This window comes from Platichthys flesus, chromosome 19 (genome assembly GCF_949316205.1).
Source record: "Platichthys flesus chromosome 19, fPlaFle2.1, whole genome shotgun sequence".
In the NCBI taxonomy this organism is placed as follows: Eukaryota; Metazoa; Chordata; class Actinopteri; order Pleuronectiformes; family Pleuronectidae; genus Platichthys; species Platichthys flesus.
Genome location: NC_084963.1, coordinates 8,599,489 through 8,618,921, shown reverse-complemented (window position 1 = coordinate 8,618,921; position 19,433 = coordinate 8,599,489). Strand labels below are relative to the sequence as shown.

General features: G+C 41.9%; 2 protein-coding genes across 7 annotated transcripts; both read right to left on the bottom strand.

Moving 5' to 3' along the window:
* Positions 1 to 623: 623 nt before the first annotated feature.
* On the bottom strand, positions 624 to 4,252 carry LOC133974748 (glycolipid transfer protein-like). Its single transcript, XM_062412452.1, has 5 exons — positions 3,989 to 4,252; positions 3,612 to 3,670; positions 2,700 to 2,833; positions 2,452 to 2,602; positions 624 to 1,511 (listed from the first exon to the last, which is right to left on the bottom strand). The coding sequence occupies exons 1-5, from the start codon at positions 4,089 to 4,091 to the stop codon at positions 1,329 to 1,331; spliced, it is 630 nt and encodes a 209-aa protein (XP_062268436.1). The 5' UTR covers positions 4,092 to 4,252; the 3' UTR covers positions 624 to 1,328.
* Positions 4,253 to 4,304: 52 nt separating this feature from the next.
* Positions 4,305 to 19,005, bottom strand: git2b (G protein-coupled receptor kinase interacting ArfGAP 2b). 6 transcript variants are annotated; one of them, XM_062412446.1, is made up of 20 exons: positions 18,762 to 19,005; positions 17,787 to 17,920; positions 17,397 to 17,509; positions 15,850 to 15,955; positions 15,036 to 15,122; positions 14,811 to 14,941; positions 13,817 to 13,911; positions 13,679 to 13,724; positions 13,318 to 13,369; positions 13,127 to 13,199; positions 12,942 to 13,039; positions 12,739 to 12,850; positions 12,165 to 12,322; positions 11,920 to 12,072; positions 9,545 to 9,754; positions 9,304 to 9,393; positions 8,647 to 8,729; positions 7,990 to 8,145; positions 7,266 to 7,329; positions 4,305 to 6,983 (listed from the first exon to the last, which is right to left on the bottom strand). In XM_062412446.1, exons 1-20 carry the CDS (start codon positions 18,811 to 18,813, stop codon positions 6,774 to 6,776), a joined length of 2,223 nt encoding a protein of 740 aa, XP_062268430.1. In that variant the 5' UTR covers positions 18,814 to 19,005; the 3' UTR covers positions 4,305 to 6,773. The 6 variants fall into 6 exon arrangements, with proteins under 6 accessions (XP_062268430.1, XP_062268431.1, XP_062268432.1 ...); XM_062412447.1 differs by having other exon boundaries at positions 13,318 to 13,366; XM_062412448.1 differs by having other exon boundaries at positions 12,171 to 12,322; positions 18,762 to 19,004.
* Between the last annotated feature and the right edge of the window lie 428 nt (positions 19,006 to 19,433).

Here is a 19,433-nt window from a genome sequence, read left to right as displayed (position 1 = left end):
TCTCGCTCAGAGACGATTAGCTCGGGCCCGGGCTCCTCTGGGAGAGGAACCAGAGCCACTGTGGCCTCTGGGACACTCTTCAGATAAGACTGGGCAGAGGAAGAGGTTGGTCGATTTGAGGGATTAGGAGACATGAGAAAGCGAAGGGATTTTCCTCGCTGCTGATGTTTGGTGGGGAGGGAAAAAGACATGTCTGTCAGCAGTCGGCCTTGGAAACATGTTCATGTTGAGAACTAAAAAGAGATTCTCACAAACCGGCTCTTACAGATGAACAAACAAAAACTGTTTTTAAAAGAGCCGTTTAAAATCCAATTTGACTGAAACTAGATTTGTGTTTCAGATTGTTTGATTCTGGGTTTTATCCGTGACAGCTTCAAATCTTTGATGCAGCAGCTGCACCACTAATGTGATTAAAAGAGAAAACTAAGACTAGCAAACATCGCCACCTAGAGGACATGTATTGAGGTGAATGTAGGTGGGAGTTCACTGGTTCATTTAACAAATTTGAGCATAGCTGATCTTATATACGAGTATTCCTACAGCAAATTTGTATGATCCTAACAATTTTGAATTCTAAATAAAAGGTACACATAACATGCTTTTTCCTGAAATGAGAAAATATATTTTGATGTAAAATGTTTTAATTAAGTTAAATTTATACATAAAAAGGACACAAAACAACACACAGCATGATCACCACAACAAACTTGAAAGACGCAAAGGTCAAAAGAAAAAACAAATTCCCTCTTTAAAACTGAATTACGGGCAAATAAATTAATTAATTCGGGGCATGTTCTGAAAACACTTTGTATTTGTTCGGTGACACCATGAAAGCGCTGAGAACAAACTGTTCAACTGCTCCCAGGTTAATAGCTGAGTTGACTCCCCCCCCATCCCCCCCAGGGCTCAGGACGCAGTGAACACCAAAAACCAACAGAAATGTTTTTGCAGAGATAACAGTGTTTACAGTCTAATAGTCTTCTCTCAATGGAACAGGTGAAGGCCAACACTCAACACACACACTCAGCAACCGCCCACACAACAACACAATCCTTCATAAAGTGTGAGCGCATCGATAACAATCTTTCAATTACTTGACATTATATACAAGCGCGGAAATACATAACCTTCAGCTTGAATCGTCGTTTCAATCCAAGGATTTTGCAGTATTAATACGTTTTAAGCTATGATTAATGTAATAAATACCAAACAGAATGAACAAATTACAACAACCCTGATGAAATCACCTCGTCTGACAGCCGGGAGAGAGTTGACAGACGAGGCGGGGCTTCAAGAGGCTTCTCCTGGTCCTCCGGGTCCCAGTCACGTCAAACGGTGTAGTCCAGCTCTGCGTTTAGATCGGTGTACATCTTGTAGATGGCGTCTATAGTGGCGGTGTAATTAACCAGGAAGTGGTGCACGTTTGCCAGACAGTCCTCCTCTTTCACTTCCTCTCCCTTTGACAGCGCCTTGAGGAAGTTGGATTTGTAGGGAGCTGCGTATAACGCCGTCTATAATGGACAAAAAAACACAACAAATTAGAAATGGGTTTGAATAAATACGCTAAAGACTGAGTTCTTCATCTCTCGCCATAACCTGGGTGTCATGTTCAATCACCAACCATCCTCCTCTGACCATCTTGTGTCGATCATCCAGTTCTTTGCACGCTAACAACATGAGAGAAACCCAGCCCCTCTTTCCTCAGTACACCACCCAGCTCTAGATATAGGCCCGTTATCTCCCGCCTCCTCTAATTCAATGCCCCTCTAACAGTTCTCCTTTCACGCGCGGCGGAACCCTCACAGATGACGGCTCCGCTTTTCCATCAACCTTAAAGGGCACATGTCACTCCGCTGCACATCGACCTCCACTGGCTAAACGGTGGCCGCCCGGATCAAATTCGAGTCTCTAATGCTCGCCTGCAGAGCGACCTCTGGGTCTGAACCCATCTACTTGAACTCCATCACACAGGCTTGTGCTCCTTCTTGGCCACTGCGTCGCTCCAATGAAACGTCGCCTGGCGTCCCCGTCCCTGCACGCGAGGAACTCACGGTCCGGACTGTTCTCACTTGTGCTTCCTTGATGGTGCGCAAACGCCATGAGAGCAGGGCCATCGCTGTTTATCTTGAGTTATCTCTGAAAGGCTCATTTAGGCCAGGGGCACCTCTTCCCCTAACAGCCTTAATATGTAACTTTGCCAGATGGCCTTGCACTTTGTCGTCTTGGCCAGATTTATTACTTGGTTCTCACTCCAAGGTCTCCTGCTGTACTGAACAGTGAACTTCTAAGTAAAAAAATATACTAAAATGAGGAGAAAAGGGATAAAATCACATAGAATCACCTTATCTGATGAACAACTGTTTCACGATGGTCAAATTCCGTCCACACTTTCCACTATATTACTCTAACTGGTTGAAAACAGTTGACATCTAAAAAGAACATTTTCCTCACACTGAAAATCTTCTGCACGATCCAGCCGTGGTATCTCTTCAGCGCCTGCTCGTAGGCTTTGGTGACATTCACCCGTATCAGGTTGGGGTTGTTCTCGTCTCTTTCTCCGTCCACCAAACTCTGCAGCAGGATCTGGATGAAACGGAGACCCCTGCAGGAGAGACCGGGTACTTCTTAGAACATGAGCCCGAGACAGCACAGGGTTCAGCACACAGTCGGTCACAACATGGAGTTTGGGAAGCGCTCACCTCTTCAGCCACATCAGAGCTAACGTTGCTCCAACTTTGGGCCACGCTGCTCCGTGGGCTTCACGCTCCACCTCCAGGATGTCCTGCAGGGTGACGTACTTCTCAGGATCCTTGAGGTAGACGGCTCGGATTTTCTGAAAGTGCACATATATCACAAAATAGTGACTTACCTAACTCTAACCCTTACTCAGAACAACAACTTAGTATCTCCAAATAATGACTTGGTATAATGACTTAGTTTCTCAAAACCATGAGCTAGTATTTCAGGAAAATGACTCACTAGCTCAAAATAATAACTTAGTACCTACATGTACTAAGTTAGCTACTCAGAATAATGTCGTACTAACTCTAAACAATGACTTTTTCTGAACACTATCTCTTACCAACTCAAAAAGAAAGCCAAGATCTCAAAATAATTACTTTTAATGTAAATTGAGAATTAGTTTCCCAAAATAATGAGCTAGTATGTCAGCAAAATGACTCACTAACTCAAAATAATGACTCAGTACCTACATGTAATAAGTTAATAACTCAGTATAATCTCTTACTGACTCAAAATAATGACAAGATCTCAAAATAAGGACTATTAATCAAAATGAAGACTTCGTTTCTCTAAAACATGAGTTAGTTTTTCAGGGAAATTACCCACTAGCTCAAATATAACTACTTATTAACTCTTACTAACTTATTCACTTTTACTGAAGCTTAGCAACTCCAAATAGTGACCTACTAACTCATGATAATTACTTAGAATCTCGAAATAATGTCTTTTCTAACTCAAAATAACGACTTACGGAGCTTCAGCATTGAGCCCCAGGTCACATTTCAGCTCTCCACTATGAAATGAAAACACACCAGTGCAGCAGCAGAGGCCGGAAACCGAAAGGGCTTCCAGACAGATGTGTATCTCACCGTGATATTTCCATTAATGTCAGATTTGATGACTGAAAACACTGCTGATCCCAAACAGTCTGAGAGAGAGAGAGGGGGGGGGGGGGGGAGAGAGAGAAAACAGTTAAATGAGAATGACTCCATCACGTCCCTGGCTCTCGCATACAAATGGGAAGGAGGAGAGAAATGAATGTTTCAGTGTTCAACGAGTCAACAAGAGTTTCTCTATCTGCTGAACCGAGCCCCCTTCGTGCGGCTCTCCAGCAAATAGCCACCGCCCGCTCCACTCTTCGCCTCAGAAGAACATGTCATGAGGAACGGAGTCTGAACCGTGACAGTCAGTGGAAGTGACTTTACGTCGCTTTGATCGACTTCAGCTAAGAGGTTTTAATACTCACCGAAGAAAGGCGGAAGGTGGGAAACGGCCTCCAGGAACAACTTGGTGTCCACGGACCCGTCGGGGGGCAGCTCCTTGAACTGGTTGTCCAGTAAAAGCGACATGATCCCGGGTGTGAAGCAGCGGCAGCAGTGGTGGTGGTGAGGCGGTAGCTCTCCGGCTGGAAAGAACCCGGAACTGAGCTGTTGTCAGCTGGGTGGGGGAGCAACACCAGCCCCGCAGCACACCATCCTCCAACAGGTGGAGCGTTCAACACGTCGGTGTGAAGGGAACACACACCACATACTACACACAACACACAAAACACCACAACGAGCTGAGGTACGAGTTATACTTTATTATAGCTAAGGCAGAGGGAGTGTTTTCAACCACAGGGGCAGCGGCAGACTACAGGGGGTTCAATGTCAGGGCTGGAACCAGGAGTGGAGAGCAACTGAATACTGAACACTACACAAGTCATCTAGATTCTAAAAAAACAAGATTGTTTAGTTATTAGAGTCAGTGTTGTCAAGACCCAGTTAGTTTGTGTTTGTTCTGATTAATGATCCAAAGTGAAAACCAGCTGACAAACTGAAAGCAAAACATTCCTCCTCTTACAAAAGACATTTTGAATTCACGAGCAATGGATTGATCATCTTTGAATTGGCTTCAAATGGCCAATAGCTTCACCGGCAGTAACATTGTACACTGTTCTTGATCTAATATTACATCAGCTTCACATTTCATCCTGTTAGTTATGGCCACAGTTCCATCAAACGTCACATGGTCTTGCTTTTAAATTCTCCTCTGACGTTTTAAAGTTTATTAAAAAGGAAAATAACACTGGTTGCATCACTGAACAAAAAACAGGAAGGAAAGTGAAAATGACTTGTGCTGAACGATAATACATCTCTCATCACATGACATACAAAAAAAGAACAGGAACAAAATAAATATATTTTTCAAAACGTACAAAAAAATACATCTGTTAGGATTCCCAGTCCTCGTGGCACGGTATCATCAAGAGATGTACACGCGAACAAATACTGGAGATATTTGGAAAAATAATTAATAAAAACTAACTCCATGACTAACTCAGAGACTGTGAGCTGCAGCTGACAGCTCATGAAGAGCTATGAGGACCTCGAGCACAGAAAGAGAAGGCTCACTTAATACTTTTGTAATTAACAGACGTTATTAAAGGAGCCGTTTGAAAGAAACGCCGCAAATTCAGAATCACCTCTTAATCTTTAACTCGTGTGAAGCCTAAAGCAAATATTAACCCTTATTGTATCTTTAGGGATTAAAACCTCATGTAATGTGTACGTTTGCTCAAGCTTGTGGTTAAACCTGCTGAGTAAACAGTGGTTTGGCTTTCGCAATAACAAAACGTACAAACAGCTCCTCCAGCCTTCAGAGGTCTAAAAAGTTGTTCACTGACTTTGAGAGAAACGGATGTGGCTGAATACATTTTTATATTTCAGTGGTTATATTCAGGATGCAACTCTTTGACCCCAATAGTAACACATTTTGAAAGAGATTTTTTACAGATACATTCAAACACAGGGAGCTCCTCAAGTGTACTGTATTCTAGTCGTCTTTCCTCCCCTCGCTCAAAAGCACCCGGCTGCACAACAACAAGTGACACACTGGAACCAGAGTTCTACGACGGGTTCTCTATACTCAGAGGGCATATGTATGTTATCACTGATTGTAAGACATGGCCGTTACGCACCACAGGCGGCGTCTGACACACCAGAGTTACAGCACCACACCGAAAGAAAACAAAGAGATCACAAGTCGTCTTGTAACCAACGGCTGGCTGAGACGTCCCAGACCTCAGGACACGCGCGAGCCTGCGAGGAGCGTCACGTTAAACAAAAGCTTATGAAAATAAACATTGATATTTTCTTAGAGGTATGACATACACTTTTATAAATATAATAGCATTTGGGTTATTTTGATAGAGAATTACATGGATACATACATCTTATATATTTGCATTATGCTATTAAAATTGATTCAAAATGGATTTCACACGGGCCGTCTCTGTGACACACACACACACACACACGCACGCACTCACACAAACGCATACACCAGAAATATAGCTGTAACATTAGAACTCCAAAAATGTACTGAAACTTTACTTACACACCTTCAACCACAGCGAAGGGACTGGATGGAATTGAAGATCACACACTCCGTACTCACATGCTGCTCAATGCACCGACACTATGTTCGCTAACCAGTTTGCATAATACACAAACTCACATCTAAGCAAGTGGCATCCATATTCAAGAATTAAACACTGTTGTTGCATCTTAAGGGAAATAATAAAAACTGAAATGGTTAAAGTAAATTGTAAAGTAAATCTGTTCTGTTACTTGACGCCAGAACCACGACTCAAGGAGCACAACTGATGACCTCTAGTGTTTACATGAGTACAATGTAGAAGGCTCAACTGCTTGTTTTGCTGATTGTTTTCTATACACATAAACACACAATGCACCTTTGGAAATGGTGTGGATTACACTACTGAGGTGAGGTTAAGAATATAACCGGTTTTGTACCATTTGTTTTCTCCTTAGTGTCACGGTACAACAACAATCAAGGTAATAAAGCTGTTGAAGGAGCCAGGATTTTGTATCGTAAATGTTTTTTACAGATTTTCTCCATTGCAAGGGATGTATTGAAATGATCCCGCTGATTAATTCATATTGGAAAACAGAAAAGCCGATTAAGCTGAAATGAGCAAAATCATTGACTGTATTTCAGGCGCATAACAAAGGTCTTTGGGTTTTTAGTTAGTTGTTATTTTCTTTGGTCGTCACAGTGACAAGTTGCTTGGCGGCTTTGGCAATGTCATAGGCGCACTGGATGACCTGCTGAGTGACCAGCTGGATGTCCGACGGGCCCGGGCTGTGGTCGGCGGCCTTGTGGCATTCTCCGTGCAGCCGGCTGGCACTCGAGGTGAGCAGACACAGAGACCCCCGCACGGTCTCAGAGGATGGCCTCTGTGGGGTGGGGATAGAAGAGGGATGATGGAGACTTGATTAAAAAAAATAAAAAATGACAATGTCTATAAATTCACTCTAGTTGTGGTCAGTAGCCCCACGGGCAATGTATGCATGTGTGTGTGAACAAGAAACTAAGTAATCCAATGAATTGCAAACATAAAACTAGGTAATGCAATGAGCGAGTCAGTTTAGATTACCTCTGGCCATTTTCAAACAAACAACAAATCCTTTAATTACTTGGGGGAGGGGACGCCAAGCTGTCGGTGGGAGTCGTATTACCTTGGGAAACAGGGCGGCCATCTCCTTCACGGCCACGCAGATCTTCTCAGAGCAGGGCAGGAAGCTGGTGTGGACGGGAGACAAACAGGTTGATCAACCGCTCATGTGCTAAATTTAGAAACACTGCTGCCAAACAGCCACCGCAAACACTCCCCTGTCAAGAGCCTCAATAATGAAGCAGTGAGAGCCTGCATAAGACCAGTGATGTCGAACAGTAAAGATGCACTGTATTCCTTCATATTAACACATGAAGGAATACAGGAAACTTCAGTAAACAAAGTACGTCGTTGGGGATTTGGCAGGTCACCGGGGAACATCCTCATGTGATGTTTGTTTCCTGTCAGCTGCATTAAATGACACCAGGCCCCCCCCCCCCCGCAGATGGAGAGTTTCTAGGACACCAGGACAGAGGTCGGTCTACAAAGCTCAGAACCAGTGAATCAAAGTCTCTGGAACCAGAGCGTTGCTGGTTTTATATATTAAGCGACTGACTCCATTCACCATGATAATCAGTTACCAGTTAGCCAGCTAGACTGAATGAAAACCAGCAGGGCCCTGGGCTCAGAGGATGACTATTGAAAACCACTGACCTAGAAGAAGCTGAATCAGAGAATACAGCATTTACAAAAACACCAGGCGCTATTGAGCTTAACTTGTAATATACTTGATGTTTTAGACTATAATGCGTTTTTATGCATATTTATTATACATAATCCCAAAGTACCTTTCATGTTTAGTCTCCTGAGCAGCCCTGAGAAGCTCCTGTATGTTCTTGGTGATCTGCTCGGTCTTACAGATGACGTCCTCTGTGCACGGCAGGGTGGCGTCTTCCTCACCCTCCGCCTCGGACTCCATCGTATCAGAGGCTGAAGGAGGGCTTCTATATATAAAAGAAAATGCATTTATTACTGCTCACTGCTCCATGCAGTGCAAGGCAATGGTTTATCCAGTTTAAGATGGGAAAATATGTAAATTGCAGCTGATAGTCCAGTCTATAGCAAGTTAGATTATATTTAAAATATAGAAAATTATACCATACCATCCAGCTTGGTTGTGATTTAGAAAATGCAGCTCAATTTGACGCTGGCTGTCACAATTCAGAGCCAAAACCACCTGATTCAATTTGTTAACTCGTACCAATAAAAGGTATCTTTTAAAAAATATGCCCAAACTAAAACGATTACCCAAGTGACTATTCAATATGGAAGCTCTTTCTACAATGATAATTTAATCTGTAGCACCAGAAGCAAGAAACATTTTCCCAACTGATTTCATTTCAGACTTAATTGTGGATATTTATTATTCCATCTCTTTGTCTCCTCTTAACAGTTATTGTCACTTTAGACTGGAGGGTAAAGAATGTACTTAAAAAGGCCTTTACCCAATCTCCTCCAGTTCAGAGTGGTTGGGTGTGGTGTCGTTATCACTCTCCAGCATGGTGCTCCGTCCCTCTAAACTACAGCCCTACAGAGAAATCAGGGGATTAGCATCATAACAAATACATAGTATGTAGTGTATATGATTGGCAGAGAGTTATCACAGAAGCAACTGTGAGCACAAGTCAGAATCATGCATTTCTGAAAACAAAGCCATAATCACACCTTCAGACATTTTGTTTTTGAGCAGATAAGAGAAAAAAGAGGAAACACACAACAATGACATTGTGATATAACAGTGCATACGGCAGGGGATGCAATTAGTAGGTGCAACGAAGTCCCAATGTAAACCGTGTGTTCTCTTATGAGTGGTTATGGCTAATAAGCGCGTTGTGATGAGCCATTTCATTTGTCTTTCTTGGATATTGAACGCTCCGGTCTGATCATTCAAGCAGCGGCTCAGGTGGAGGTTCGACGCAGAGAGAAAGCTGGTAACTGACCGGCAGCAGAGGCACTGTGGTGCATGCAGGCACGCGATGCTGATAAAAAGCAGTTTCAAAAGACACAGGTCAGGAGAGAGAAGACTGTGGGGTCAAGCAGGGGGACAGTTTTCACCGTCCCCTGGGGCTGCCTCTAAACCGAGGGGAACTCTGGTACTTAACCCTTCGAGATCTCTCGTCCCTCGACCAGGACAGGGAGGAGGGGAAGGTAGGGAGGGAGGACGCAGCCGTCCCCAAAGGACCCCTTCCAATCTGGAAAGGGGTCAAACCAAGTTGAGCATACTCTATTGAGATGTAATGAATGATTGAATGAACGAATAACCAACACCAGCCCCAAGCCAGGCATCACTATTTTGTCTTGTGAGGACAAATCCAGCCAGATCACTGGTGCCTCTGTGCTTACATTGGTTGGGAAAGGTTGTAAAACGACTCCATCCTCGTGCCTGGCTGTTTCGGCTCGGTGGGAGAAGTGCTTCGGATTAGATCCGGTCTCATACATCGACATGGCGCGACCCCCGCGGGGTGGGTGTCGACCGAGGGGCCCCTGGGCGTTTTGCTGTCCGCTGGGGGTCTGCCATCGCAGGGTTGTGTTTTCAGTCTGCAGGGTGCTCAACTGTAGAGAACAAAATATCTTTCAATGCAACTTTAGCTGGGGGGGGCCGATCTCCTTACAAAAGCTCGGCCAGACATCAATAATAGAGTAGAATGCAGCAAAGCCTCCAGGAGAAAATAAATAATTTAACGGGGGGGGGTTCATCTTCACCTCTGTTTTGTTTTTAGTTTCCCTTCAAAGTGTTTCTCACAACAAAAGGTTTGTTTCTTTGACAAATGAAATGCTGACAGTGTCTGACTGTGTTTACAGCTACAACTGAAGTTTGACCTCACTGAGAAACTGCTGCACCAGTGGTTGCCCTTATTTACATCAACAGCATTTCAGAGCTCTTTTCAAAGCAGAAGATAAGAAACATGTCTTGCTCAGCTTCTTGTCAATATTATTACCTCTAACAAGGGGGGTTATGTTCTGGCTCCTGTCCGTTTGTTTGATTGATTGTTGGTTGGATTGTTTGTTTGTTTGTCTGTCAGCAGGATTTCTCCAAAGCTACAAGATGGATTTCTACAAAGCTCAGTGGATGGATGATGGGACATGGGCCAAGAAAGAAATCATTACAATTGAGGCACAGGTCCCAAAAATGGGGACATCCACACAATTTTTTTTATTCCGTTTATAAAATTTAGTTTTTTTGATATTTTCACCAATTTGCCAGGAAATTATTCATAGATATGGATGAAAAAGAGTCAGGCACATTCAGGGGACTGATTAGTATACACAATTTGGTGTGGCCTGATTGAATTTAAGGGGATTGTTCGGCCTTGTCCGAGGTATGCTACCTACTGAGAGCCATTCTAGTTATGTCTATTATCATATAAGGTCGACAAATATACTTATCATTTATATTATAATCAGATAAGGTAAAAAGCTGAATATTCCCAGTCTAACATAAAATAATAAATACCGTTCATGAAAGAGCTTTTGTCTTTTTCATTTGTCTTAGAATATGCAATATTTATAAGGGAGATTTCAAAAAATGTGCTGCTATGTTTGGAAATATAATAAAGTCAATGTGTGTCACCAGAGAGACGTTAAGGGGCAAAGAAACCAGCAGGAGGCAGCACACGGTCATCGTGTAGAGTGTGAAACATTGAGCCATTGAGGAAAACCAAATAAAAAATGCTGCCATATTGAGAAATGAAGCTTTGTAAACTGCCCACACCCTGGTTTATTTTTTTGCTGAATAACCAGGATAGTTTCAAGAATGTATTCAAATGGTGGTGGGTGGAAAATTTTGAAAAGAATGGGGAGGCTCCTCAAAACCTTGCCAAAAAAAAATAAAATATGGGCAGATCTGATTTAAAACACTGGGGCTGATTGGGAAATCTAATGGTGAGTAATATTAAGCAATAAGGAAGCTAGTAGAAGGATACTTGATACTTTACAACAGTTGTGGACCCAGATCATTGACATTTTGGTGAGTGCCAAGCTGATAGATCTAGTGATTCACCCACACGTCAAGACTAATAATCACATGTAAGTGGTTCGTGACTTGTGGCTATTTGATGCTTCTGCAGATTTGCGATAGAGCATAATATTCTCTGTAAAGCTGTGTTTTGTGAATAAATACTTCTGTCATCTGACTTGAGGCTCGGTATGAATCCTCCGTTTCAGATCACAAAAGAACTATTACACTAAATCCTGTTTGGCTGTTAAACTGCGCAGCATAGCAGATTCCTGTGGTGATAGTTAATTATCGCCACAGGAATTCCACTCCTTCTTAAACACAGCATCCATTTTCTCTCGTGGTGCAGAATCCCTATTGAATTTTATATTTCATGTATAGTTTTCCTGGCAGCACACACACACATTCATACACATTTTGATTCCTACATAGGATATCAAATAACTTAATGTCTCTGGTAACACAAAGGACGATTCTGTAGATGCAACACAGGACTGTTTGAGAGTCACACAGCAGATGTGGTTGAAATGAATACAGCGATGTAATCAATAATAAGCCTTTGTAATAGTCACAAAAGGCATATCAGTGATAAACCTATGCATCTAGAAGATAAAATTGAGAAATAGAAAGGAGGTAAATATCATAAATACTATGCAACGACCCGTTATTAGACTTTAAAAATAAACTTTTCTGCAAATACAGAAAAGTAAAACATTTGCAGTGCAAAAGTAAACGATTATGAATTAGATGTGGATTCACTAACCTTGCCCTGCATCGACCGCAGCTCTTCACTGAGGTGACAGTTGACTTTGAGAAGCTGCTGTATTTTGGCCTCTGATGCAGTGAGGGCGCTCTTCACCTCCATGAACTCCTGCACTGTGATTGGTCCATCAGAGAGGTCCGATGACTCCGAGCTCTGCAGGACATCATGGGACATTGGGCCGCATGAATTTAACAGTAAAGCAAGAGGATGTGTTTAAATATCTGAAGAAGCTGGGTCCCACAAACATTAACCTTGGTCCTTCCATCGTTGCAGCTGTCCCCACAAGTGGCCTCGTGTACTGGATCTTCGTCTGATGCAACACTGTCGTAATCCGGCTGGTCATTGTCCTGGCTATCACTGTTGTGGCGACTGTCTATTCCCTGAAGGATCAGCTCCACACTCTCTGAAGAAAGACCATCAGATCAAAAGATTGACGATTAAAACAAACCCTGCTAGCTAAAGGCAGATGTCTAATTTATATGGCAAAGGAACTAATTTAATTTGAACTGAATGCAGAAATCAGGACTTGCTTGTCTTTAATATACCAACAATCTTTTGTCTTTGAGTAAACCCCCGGAAGAAAACAGGCTGTGATGTGGTTCTCCATAATTTGCAGAATGCAAACTTTTTTTTTTAATGCAGCTTTTCCACATTTACATCTGCACACATGGTCCACAATTGTAGCCCATTAAAACAGCTAAGATGGTCCACATTTACTGACTTTCTGCAAACAAGTACTTACCAAACAACAAGTAAATTCACTGCAATACAAACAATAATAAAACCCAAACTAAAGTACTGAGTAGGGTTATATTCTACCTTTGGGACTGTCACAGGAATTACCCCACTGCCGCCGTTTAGCATCAGTTAGGATATCAATCACCAGGGTGGCAAATTCATGAGCACTGAACCTTGCCAACTTTTGGCGACCCTGGAAAAAAAGAAAAGTGTATAAAAACATGAAAAAGAGAACACAGGGCTGACTTCCAATTAAGTTTGACTAAGAGGCAATACGCGTTTACCTGGTTTCTGGTAGAGGAGTACTCTGGGTTGACCGGCAGAAAAGGTACAACCGTGGTGTCGGTTACAAGTGTGCTGTGGTTCTGAGTGGCCAACCACACTGAAAAAGAAACATTATACTAGCAATTAAAACACATGTGTTACATACAAGTGTTACATACACGATTTACGATTCTTAAAATCTTACCGGCGTCTGTTTCCCTCCTGTCGACTTCATCATAAACATCCATGGCAAGTTCTTCAAACTGATGGTTACTTAGCTAGAACAAAATAAAGCAGAATTCCTGCTTCAGTTTTAGAGCAACTGAAGAGTCAGTGAAAAAGAGAGATTACACTTTGGTAGTGCCAGGAAACTAATCACAAGTAGAAATGTCTCACCGACTGCAGCTTCTTCTTTGCAGCTTTTGCAAACTCCGACAAATCCAGACTGCTTTGAACAAAGGAAACATAAATAATTATTTTCCTGCAAACACATAAAAAGAAACAAAGGCAACAGTAACAGACATACTTACTTATTTCTTATCCATCCAATGCAGCACAGGAGAGGCAGAATTGTAATTATATTGTGAAAGACTAGCATGCTGTCTATAATATACAATTAAAAGTAAACTATATTTTATTAACTAGCCGCTTGGGGGGCTGCTGGAGATGATAATATCACTTGGTATTGATTTCTGTGCTTTACAACATCCCAACTTTTATAAATAATAGATGTTTCAGCTTGGATCATAGCTCTTACCTGTCTGCCATCTGAGGAATGATGAAGTGTTGCCCATTTCTGTGATCTACAACAAAACAAGGGCATGACAGAATCATTAGCACAGATGTTTGCTCTCGAATGCCAAACTGTCATGCATAATGCACATACTGTCCTTACCCGGTCTTCTACCACATAGGTAAAATGCCAACCGGTCAGTGAGTTCATACTGGATCTCCACGAGCCGCTCTGCCAGCTCCTGGTGCCCAGCTTGTCTGCACAGATTAGGAATAACAAAAAGGTCAAATTTCAGAAATACGGTGGCTGAAGAAAGCCTCAGGAGAGATACCTATAAGCTATTTTACGTGTCTATGAAGGTCACAGAAAAATACAGTATGTTTCTCAATTAGGATATATGTACAATGTGACGTGACACATCACCATCAGCTCAAGTATCTTTTATTTCCCGTCTTCCTATTTTATTTCCCAGTCTCTGTTTTTAACTTCTGAGCTGACTCAGCTTGCATATTTTACTAAAGAATTGGTCCTTCCTCTCCCGTCCCCATTAGTCATACCCTTATTGAATTAGACTGACAAAATGCCACTGGGCCTGTCCAGTGTTCATTGTAGTGCAAAGCATGCTAAATATTTTTTCAATTGCATTGTTATTTCCTGTTTCTAACAATGCGGTTCACCTTCCCTTTATTAACAGTTAATATCCTCATTAACAAGTCAGTTTATACATAGTGTACTTATAAACACATCAGTTTTTTTCACTTTTTCAAATCTCCAATGGATGTGTGTCATTTCCTGTAGCACAGTCACCAGTGGTTTGGGCTACATCTGTTTCAGTTGAGCTTCAAGCTACACTAACATCTAAATCATGTTAACCACAGCAAATGTTAACACACACAGAAACATCAGTCTAGTTCATTTTAACTGGTTCTTTTCTGTGTGGCCAGCACTGAGCTCTGATTACAGAGCTAGAAACAAATAGAAGACATGTACTTTAGCTATGAATTACAATACAACGCAAGGACTGGAAATAATTTGTTCCATATTGTGACTTCTTAAAAAGGTTTATATGTTCAAAACATTCTATAGTGTTGTTTAGACTTCACAATGCTTATACCATAAATAAAATGTTAAATGGAAAATGTAGACCAATTTTTACCTTGCGTAATCAATGGGGGTCTTTCCGCTGGAGTCCAGAGCTCCGGGATCAGCTCCATAAACTGCTAACAGCTCTGCTTGCAACACCTGACCTGCTTTTGCTGCTATGTGTAGTGGGGTGTTTCCTTTCTCCTGTGATTCCAAAAAACAATGTAACGATGAAGGATTAATATTATGCCAACTTACAAAAACATTTATTTTTTCCCGTTTATTCTTCTAGACTTACTGGATGGAAGAAGTTGGCCTGTGCTCCCAAAGATAAGAGCCTAAGGCAGGTCTCCAGGTTTCCAGTTCGAACACTAGAGTGTAGTTGCTGAAAAGAGACCGACAGGAGGTTTGCTTTGATTTGGTTGTGAACACAAACAGGGTTGGCTAGACTCAAGACCTCTGCAAAGAACTGAGTGATATGATCCAGCTGGAAATATATACAATAAATACACATTATCCTGCTGGAAATATATAAAACAAGTAAAATATTTATATTATGTATTCTCTTACAAGAGACATATATTACAAAAGTGTATACGTTTAAATACAAACACCGCCATAAACATTTATTTGATATGTTCATAAACTTTGCTCGTTAAACCGGTTAATGACATGAATAATATTCATATAAAAAAACCTTTTCATAAATTATTTGTATTGAGTGGGAATTATGAATTCAGTACGCAAATCCAATGAAGTGTGAAATAGTGGCAGCTGCTCCAAGAGATGAGGTCAGACAGGCTGTCTAGTTACAGCAAAAGCTAGACAAGTTCCCAAAAATGTGTGTAGCACCATGACACAGCAGCACTACATTTTAAGTATCGATATACAAAAAGACAATGTCACTTAGGAAATTACAAGAGTGCTCCGGTATCAAAGACAAAAAACAAAAGGCCCTTCCCCGGCTGTGGTCAATCATTGGGGTAACATGCATCTTTTTAACAAATCACCATTGGGTTTCCTGTTCCCTCAAAGCTTATTTGCATGTTGGGTTAGTCTTACATCACGTAAATGTTGATAGATAAAGAAGAAACAACAGATTTATTCCTCACCTTGCTGAGATCTTTCGCGGTAACACTATCATCCTCCCGACAAGGCATCTTATGGACATATGCCAGCATTTGATATTTGGCCTTGATGAACTCTGTCTTGTTGGGACTGCAAACAACAACAGATGCTAATATATAAAAACAAAGAACCTGGGAAAACTGGGCCACTATTGACGAACATATCACAGAAGCATTCTTACATATTTATCTAAGAGAAACAACATGGAACACATCTTTTACAAAAAAGGATGTCTTCAATTCCACATTCTGACATACCACACCACAGGATTCTAAAGGTAGACAGCTTTTAAGATCAGAGTTGCTAATTCACATCTAACACTCTTTTCTCACTTCCATATGAGCAACTATAGCCCTGTACAAAAATATGAACGTACCGTATATTACAGCAAACTGATGGGGAAGCTAACAACGAAATGTAACTTTATTTTAAGTTAAAAAAAAATTCTTAATGTCAATTACGTAATACTTCCTTGTTTTGTGACTGAATCAGTACAGGAGTTGAGCAGCTGCAGAGTCTGTGTTGTCCAATTAGAAAACTCCACACGAACAGTTCATGAACCCTCAGAATAAAGAAACTGGAACGTCCCCAAAGGAACTCAGTTTGGTCCTGTTGCCTCCAGTTGAAACACAGGTTTAGTTCCTCTAAAGAAGTTTCTGGGAAATGTTCTGCTACCAATGCAATAGATAAAATAGCATTAATCTCTAACGTTGTTTTTGAGATAGAGGATAGCCGCCTCCTGAGGCGTACTCTGTCTGCATCTGTCTGGTGACTGAATGCATTTGCTCTGGCATGGCTGTGTTTATATGTGGCCGACTATTTATCTTTACTCCATCAGCCAGACACAGTACCGACACAGTGTTTATACTTGGCAGTGGATGACTTTATAACAACTCAGCCTTATGGATATTTTATTGTCTCCTAAGGCTACGGTACATTCTGAGAGTTAGAAGCTGCATGAACGCTTTAAAAGTACTTGTGTGCATTGTCATTCAGTCGATCTACAAAATTACCAAATTGATTCCATTTGGTTGACACGATAAGGATATTACCCCTATAGCATCTAAATTGATCATTCCCTCTGGCAAGTAGGTTATGTTTTTCATCTGCGTTTGTTTTTAAGCAGGATGTTCCAAAAAACAAAACCACGTGGAAGGATGGGGTTTCTTTCTTTAACACTGATACAGGGCATTTTTCAATAAATTCGTTGAATCATAAAAACAACCGCTAAAAACCGGCATTTATAATAGACAGATATTCACGAGTGTGTGTAAATTGGTGCAAATCCAAATATAAATCTGGATGTAGTGAATTTCAAGTGGTTCATAAGTGCCATTCTTGTTTATATTGTTGTGTATTTCCCGATCTGAACGTCAACAGATCAATCCTCCTTAACTTCTTCACGTCACTGTGGACTGACGGACTGGCCATGAGTCATGTTCATGGCACAGAGGGCCAATTATTCATCTCAGAGTGCAAACAAGCATGCCCAAATCAGGACTGACACTTCAAAATCCTTAAAAGCACTTACTGAACTCTGTCCTGGGGATTTGCTTTACGCTTCCCACTCACTGAGGAGGAAGGGTCCAGAAGGCTATGCTCCCATATGGAATTTGCTCCATTGCCGTACAGCGTCTGCACCATCTAAAAGATGGAAACCACAAAACAGATCACATGAGTTATAATTACATTAGCCCCAGTTCCTCACTGGCTGTGTAACATCTACATTGCCCGGCGCTATTATTATAAAATACTGAAGAAGCCTCTTTGATGAGAGATGAAACGTCTTCAAGAAACTCAACCAAGTCTAGTTGACCTGTTTTTAGCACTTTGATATTGTTGGATTTTATAAATGATGAACGATTCTACCCATTTGCATCGTGATGTTGAGTGTGTGTGAGTCGAGTGCGTGTCTCCTCACCTGTAACTGGGACGGTGGCCACGGAGAGTGGTTGAGGTGTCGGACTTGGGAGCTGTGTCGCCCCAGACCTCGATGGATGCTGCAGCACTCATCGCAGATCAACACACCTCTGTTGACGGAGGCCCAGCGTGGCTCTGGATGGAGATGCAAGATGTTTCAGTTAACAGTTGCAGTGTAAGAATTAGGTGAACTTGAATATAAAATAATCCTAGTGAGGTTTTCACTAGTGTGCATCATCTAAATGGTATGAATTTGGGTTTTCTTTACCCTAGAGCGATCCCTTTATATTTAAATATGTTATCTTTCCCCCGGAAGCGGGTCCTCTCTATGGAAGCAGCCATGTTTTTTCACAGTAGCCCAGACTGGACATCCTTTTGAGTTTTTATGACAACTAAAGGTTACCACAGGTTCTCTATCATGTTTGGAAGGGGAGGGTGAGGTTAGGAGTATCCAGCTGCAACAGGCCACTTCACCACTAGATGTCACTACATTCTATACACTGATCCTTTAACGCTTCAGTGTAAATACTGATGATAAACAACAATAAACTAAAGCATCTTGATAGTTCATAAACTCCACCCGGACGATGATGATTGCTACCTGAGAGATAAACACCCACCAGGCTAGCTTCCCCATAACCAAGACATGATCAGTCACAGATGCTAAACAGATGTGGGTGGGTTATCAAACTAGCTAATTGAGCAACCCAACGTTAATTAGACAACAGAGAAGATATTACAGGTTGAGAGTTTGAAGTTGTTGTGACAACACACACGCGACAACAAACGCTCCCGCGAGAAGACATGATTGCAAATACCACGATTAGCCACGTAGCTAGCAAACCGCTAATTAACTGCAGTGCGTTCGGTAACGTTAACCAAGCTATTAGCTAACTGGACGCGGAGTTGTAGTCGGGGCTAGCTGTGGTTAGCCAGGCAGCTAACGTTAGAAGCTAGCTGTGTGAGCCATCCCTACCCGGAGCGCTGCAATCAGCGCAGACCTCCCGGCTTCGGACTCGCTTTGACATCCCTGGACGGAGATCCTCAGAGCCGGGCGAGGAAGGCGAATGTCTGAGCCGCGCGTTCGAACCACAGCCGGGCAGAGGTGATACAGGGTCGTCCGCCCCAGCAGATCGGATCTAATGCTCCTAGCTGAGCCACAGTGTCGGGCTCCCCTCCCCTGCTGCCGAACAAAGCGGTGTCCCGTCCCAACACTCACACCGCCTCCTCGTCTGCTTCCTTCCCTGCTTCCTTGCCCCCACCCCCCTTCATATTACACGAACCCACATCGTCCTACTCAACACCAACAGATCACATGTGTAAATTGATGACTTTCATAACAATAAGAAGTTGTACATTAAACTTTAATTTAACGTATTTTAGTTATGTAGCCTACTTAAGTGCAGTTGATGTACTGACCTTGATTATTACAATTTTGTGCAACTTTATTATAACATACATTCTCCTTGGGATCAATAAAGTATCTATCTATCTATTTTTCTATCTATTTTTCTATCTATCTATCTATCTATCTATCTATCTATCTATCCATCTATCCATCTATCTATCTATCTATCTATCTATCTATCTATCTATCTATCTATCTATCTATCTATCTATCTATCTATATATATATACATCACTCTCT

What these genes read in the sequence shown, in the direction of transcription:
- git2b (XM_062412446.1), bottom strand. Translation starts at nt 18,813, where the DNA reads ATGTCAAAGCGAGTCCGAAGCCGGGAGGTCTGCGCTGATTGCAGCGCT. An exon ending in TGCGGTCGATGCAGGGCAAG is followed by an intron (nt 9,755 to 11,919) that starts GTTAGTGAATCC and finishes TGTTCTCTACAG; the next exon opens with TTGAGCACCCTGCAGACTGA. An exon ending in TCTGAACTGGAGGAGATTGG is followed by an intron (nt 8,146 to 8,646) that starts GTAAAGGCCTTT and finishes TTTTATATATAG; the next exon opens with AAGCCCTCCTTCAGCCTCTG.
- LOC133974748 (XM_062412452.1), bottom strand. Translation starts at nt 4,091, where the DNA reads ATGTCGCTTTTACTGGACAACCAGTTCAAGGAGCTGCCCCCCGACGGG. An exon ending in CCACCTTCCGCCTTTCTTCG is followed by an intron (nt 3,671 to 3,988) that starts GTGAGTATTAAA and finishes TCTCTCTCTCAG; the next exon opens with ACTGTTTGGGATCAGCAGTG. An exon ending in ACATTAATGGAAATATCACG is followed by an intron (nt 2,834 to 3,611) that starts GTGAGATACACA and finishes GTGCACTTTCAG; the next exon opens with AAAATCCGAGCCGTCTACCT.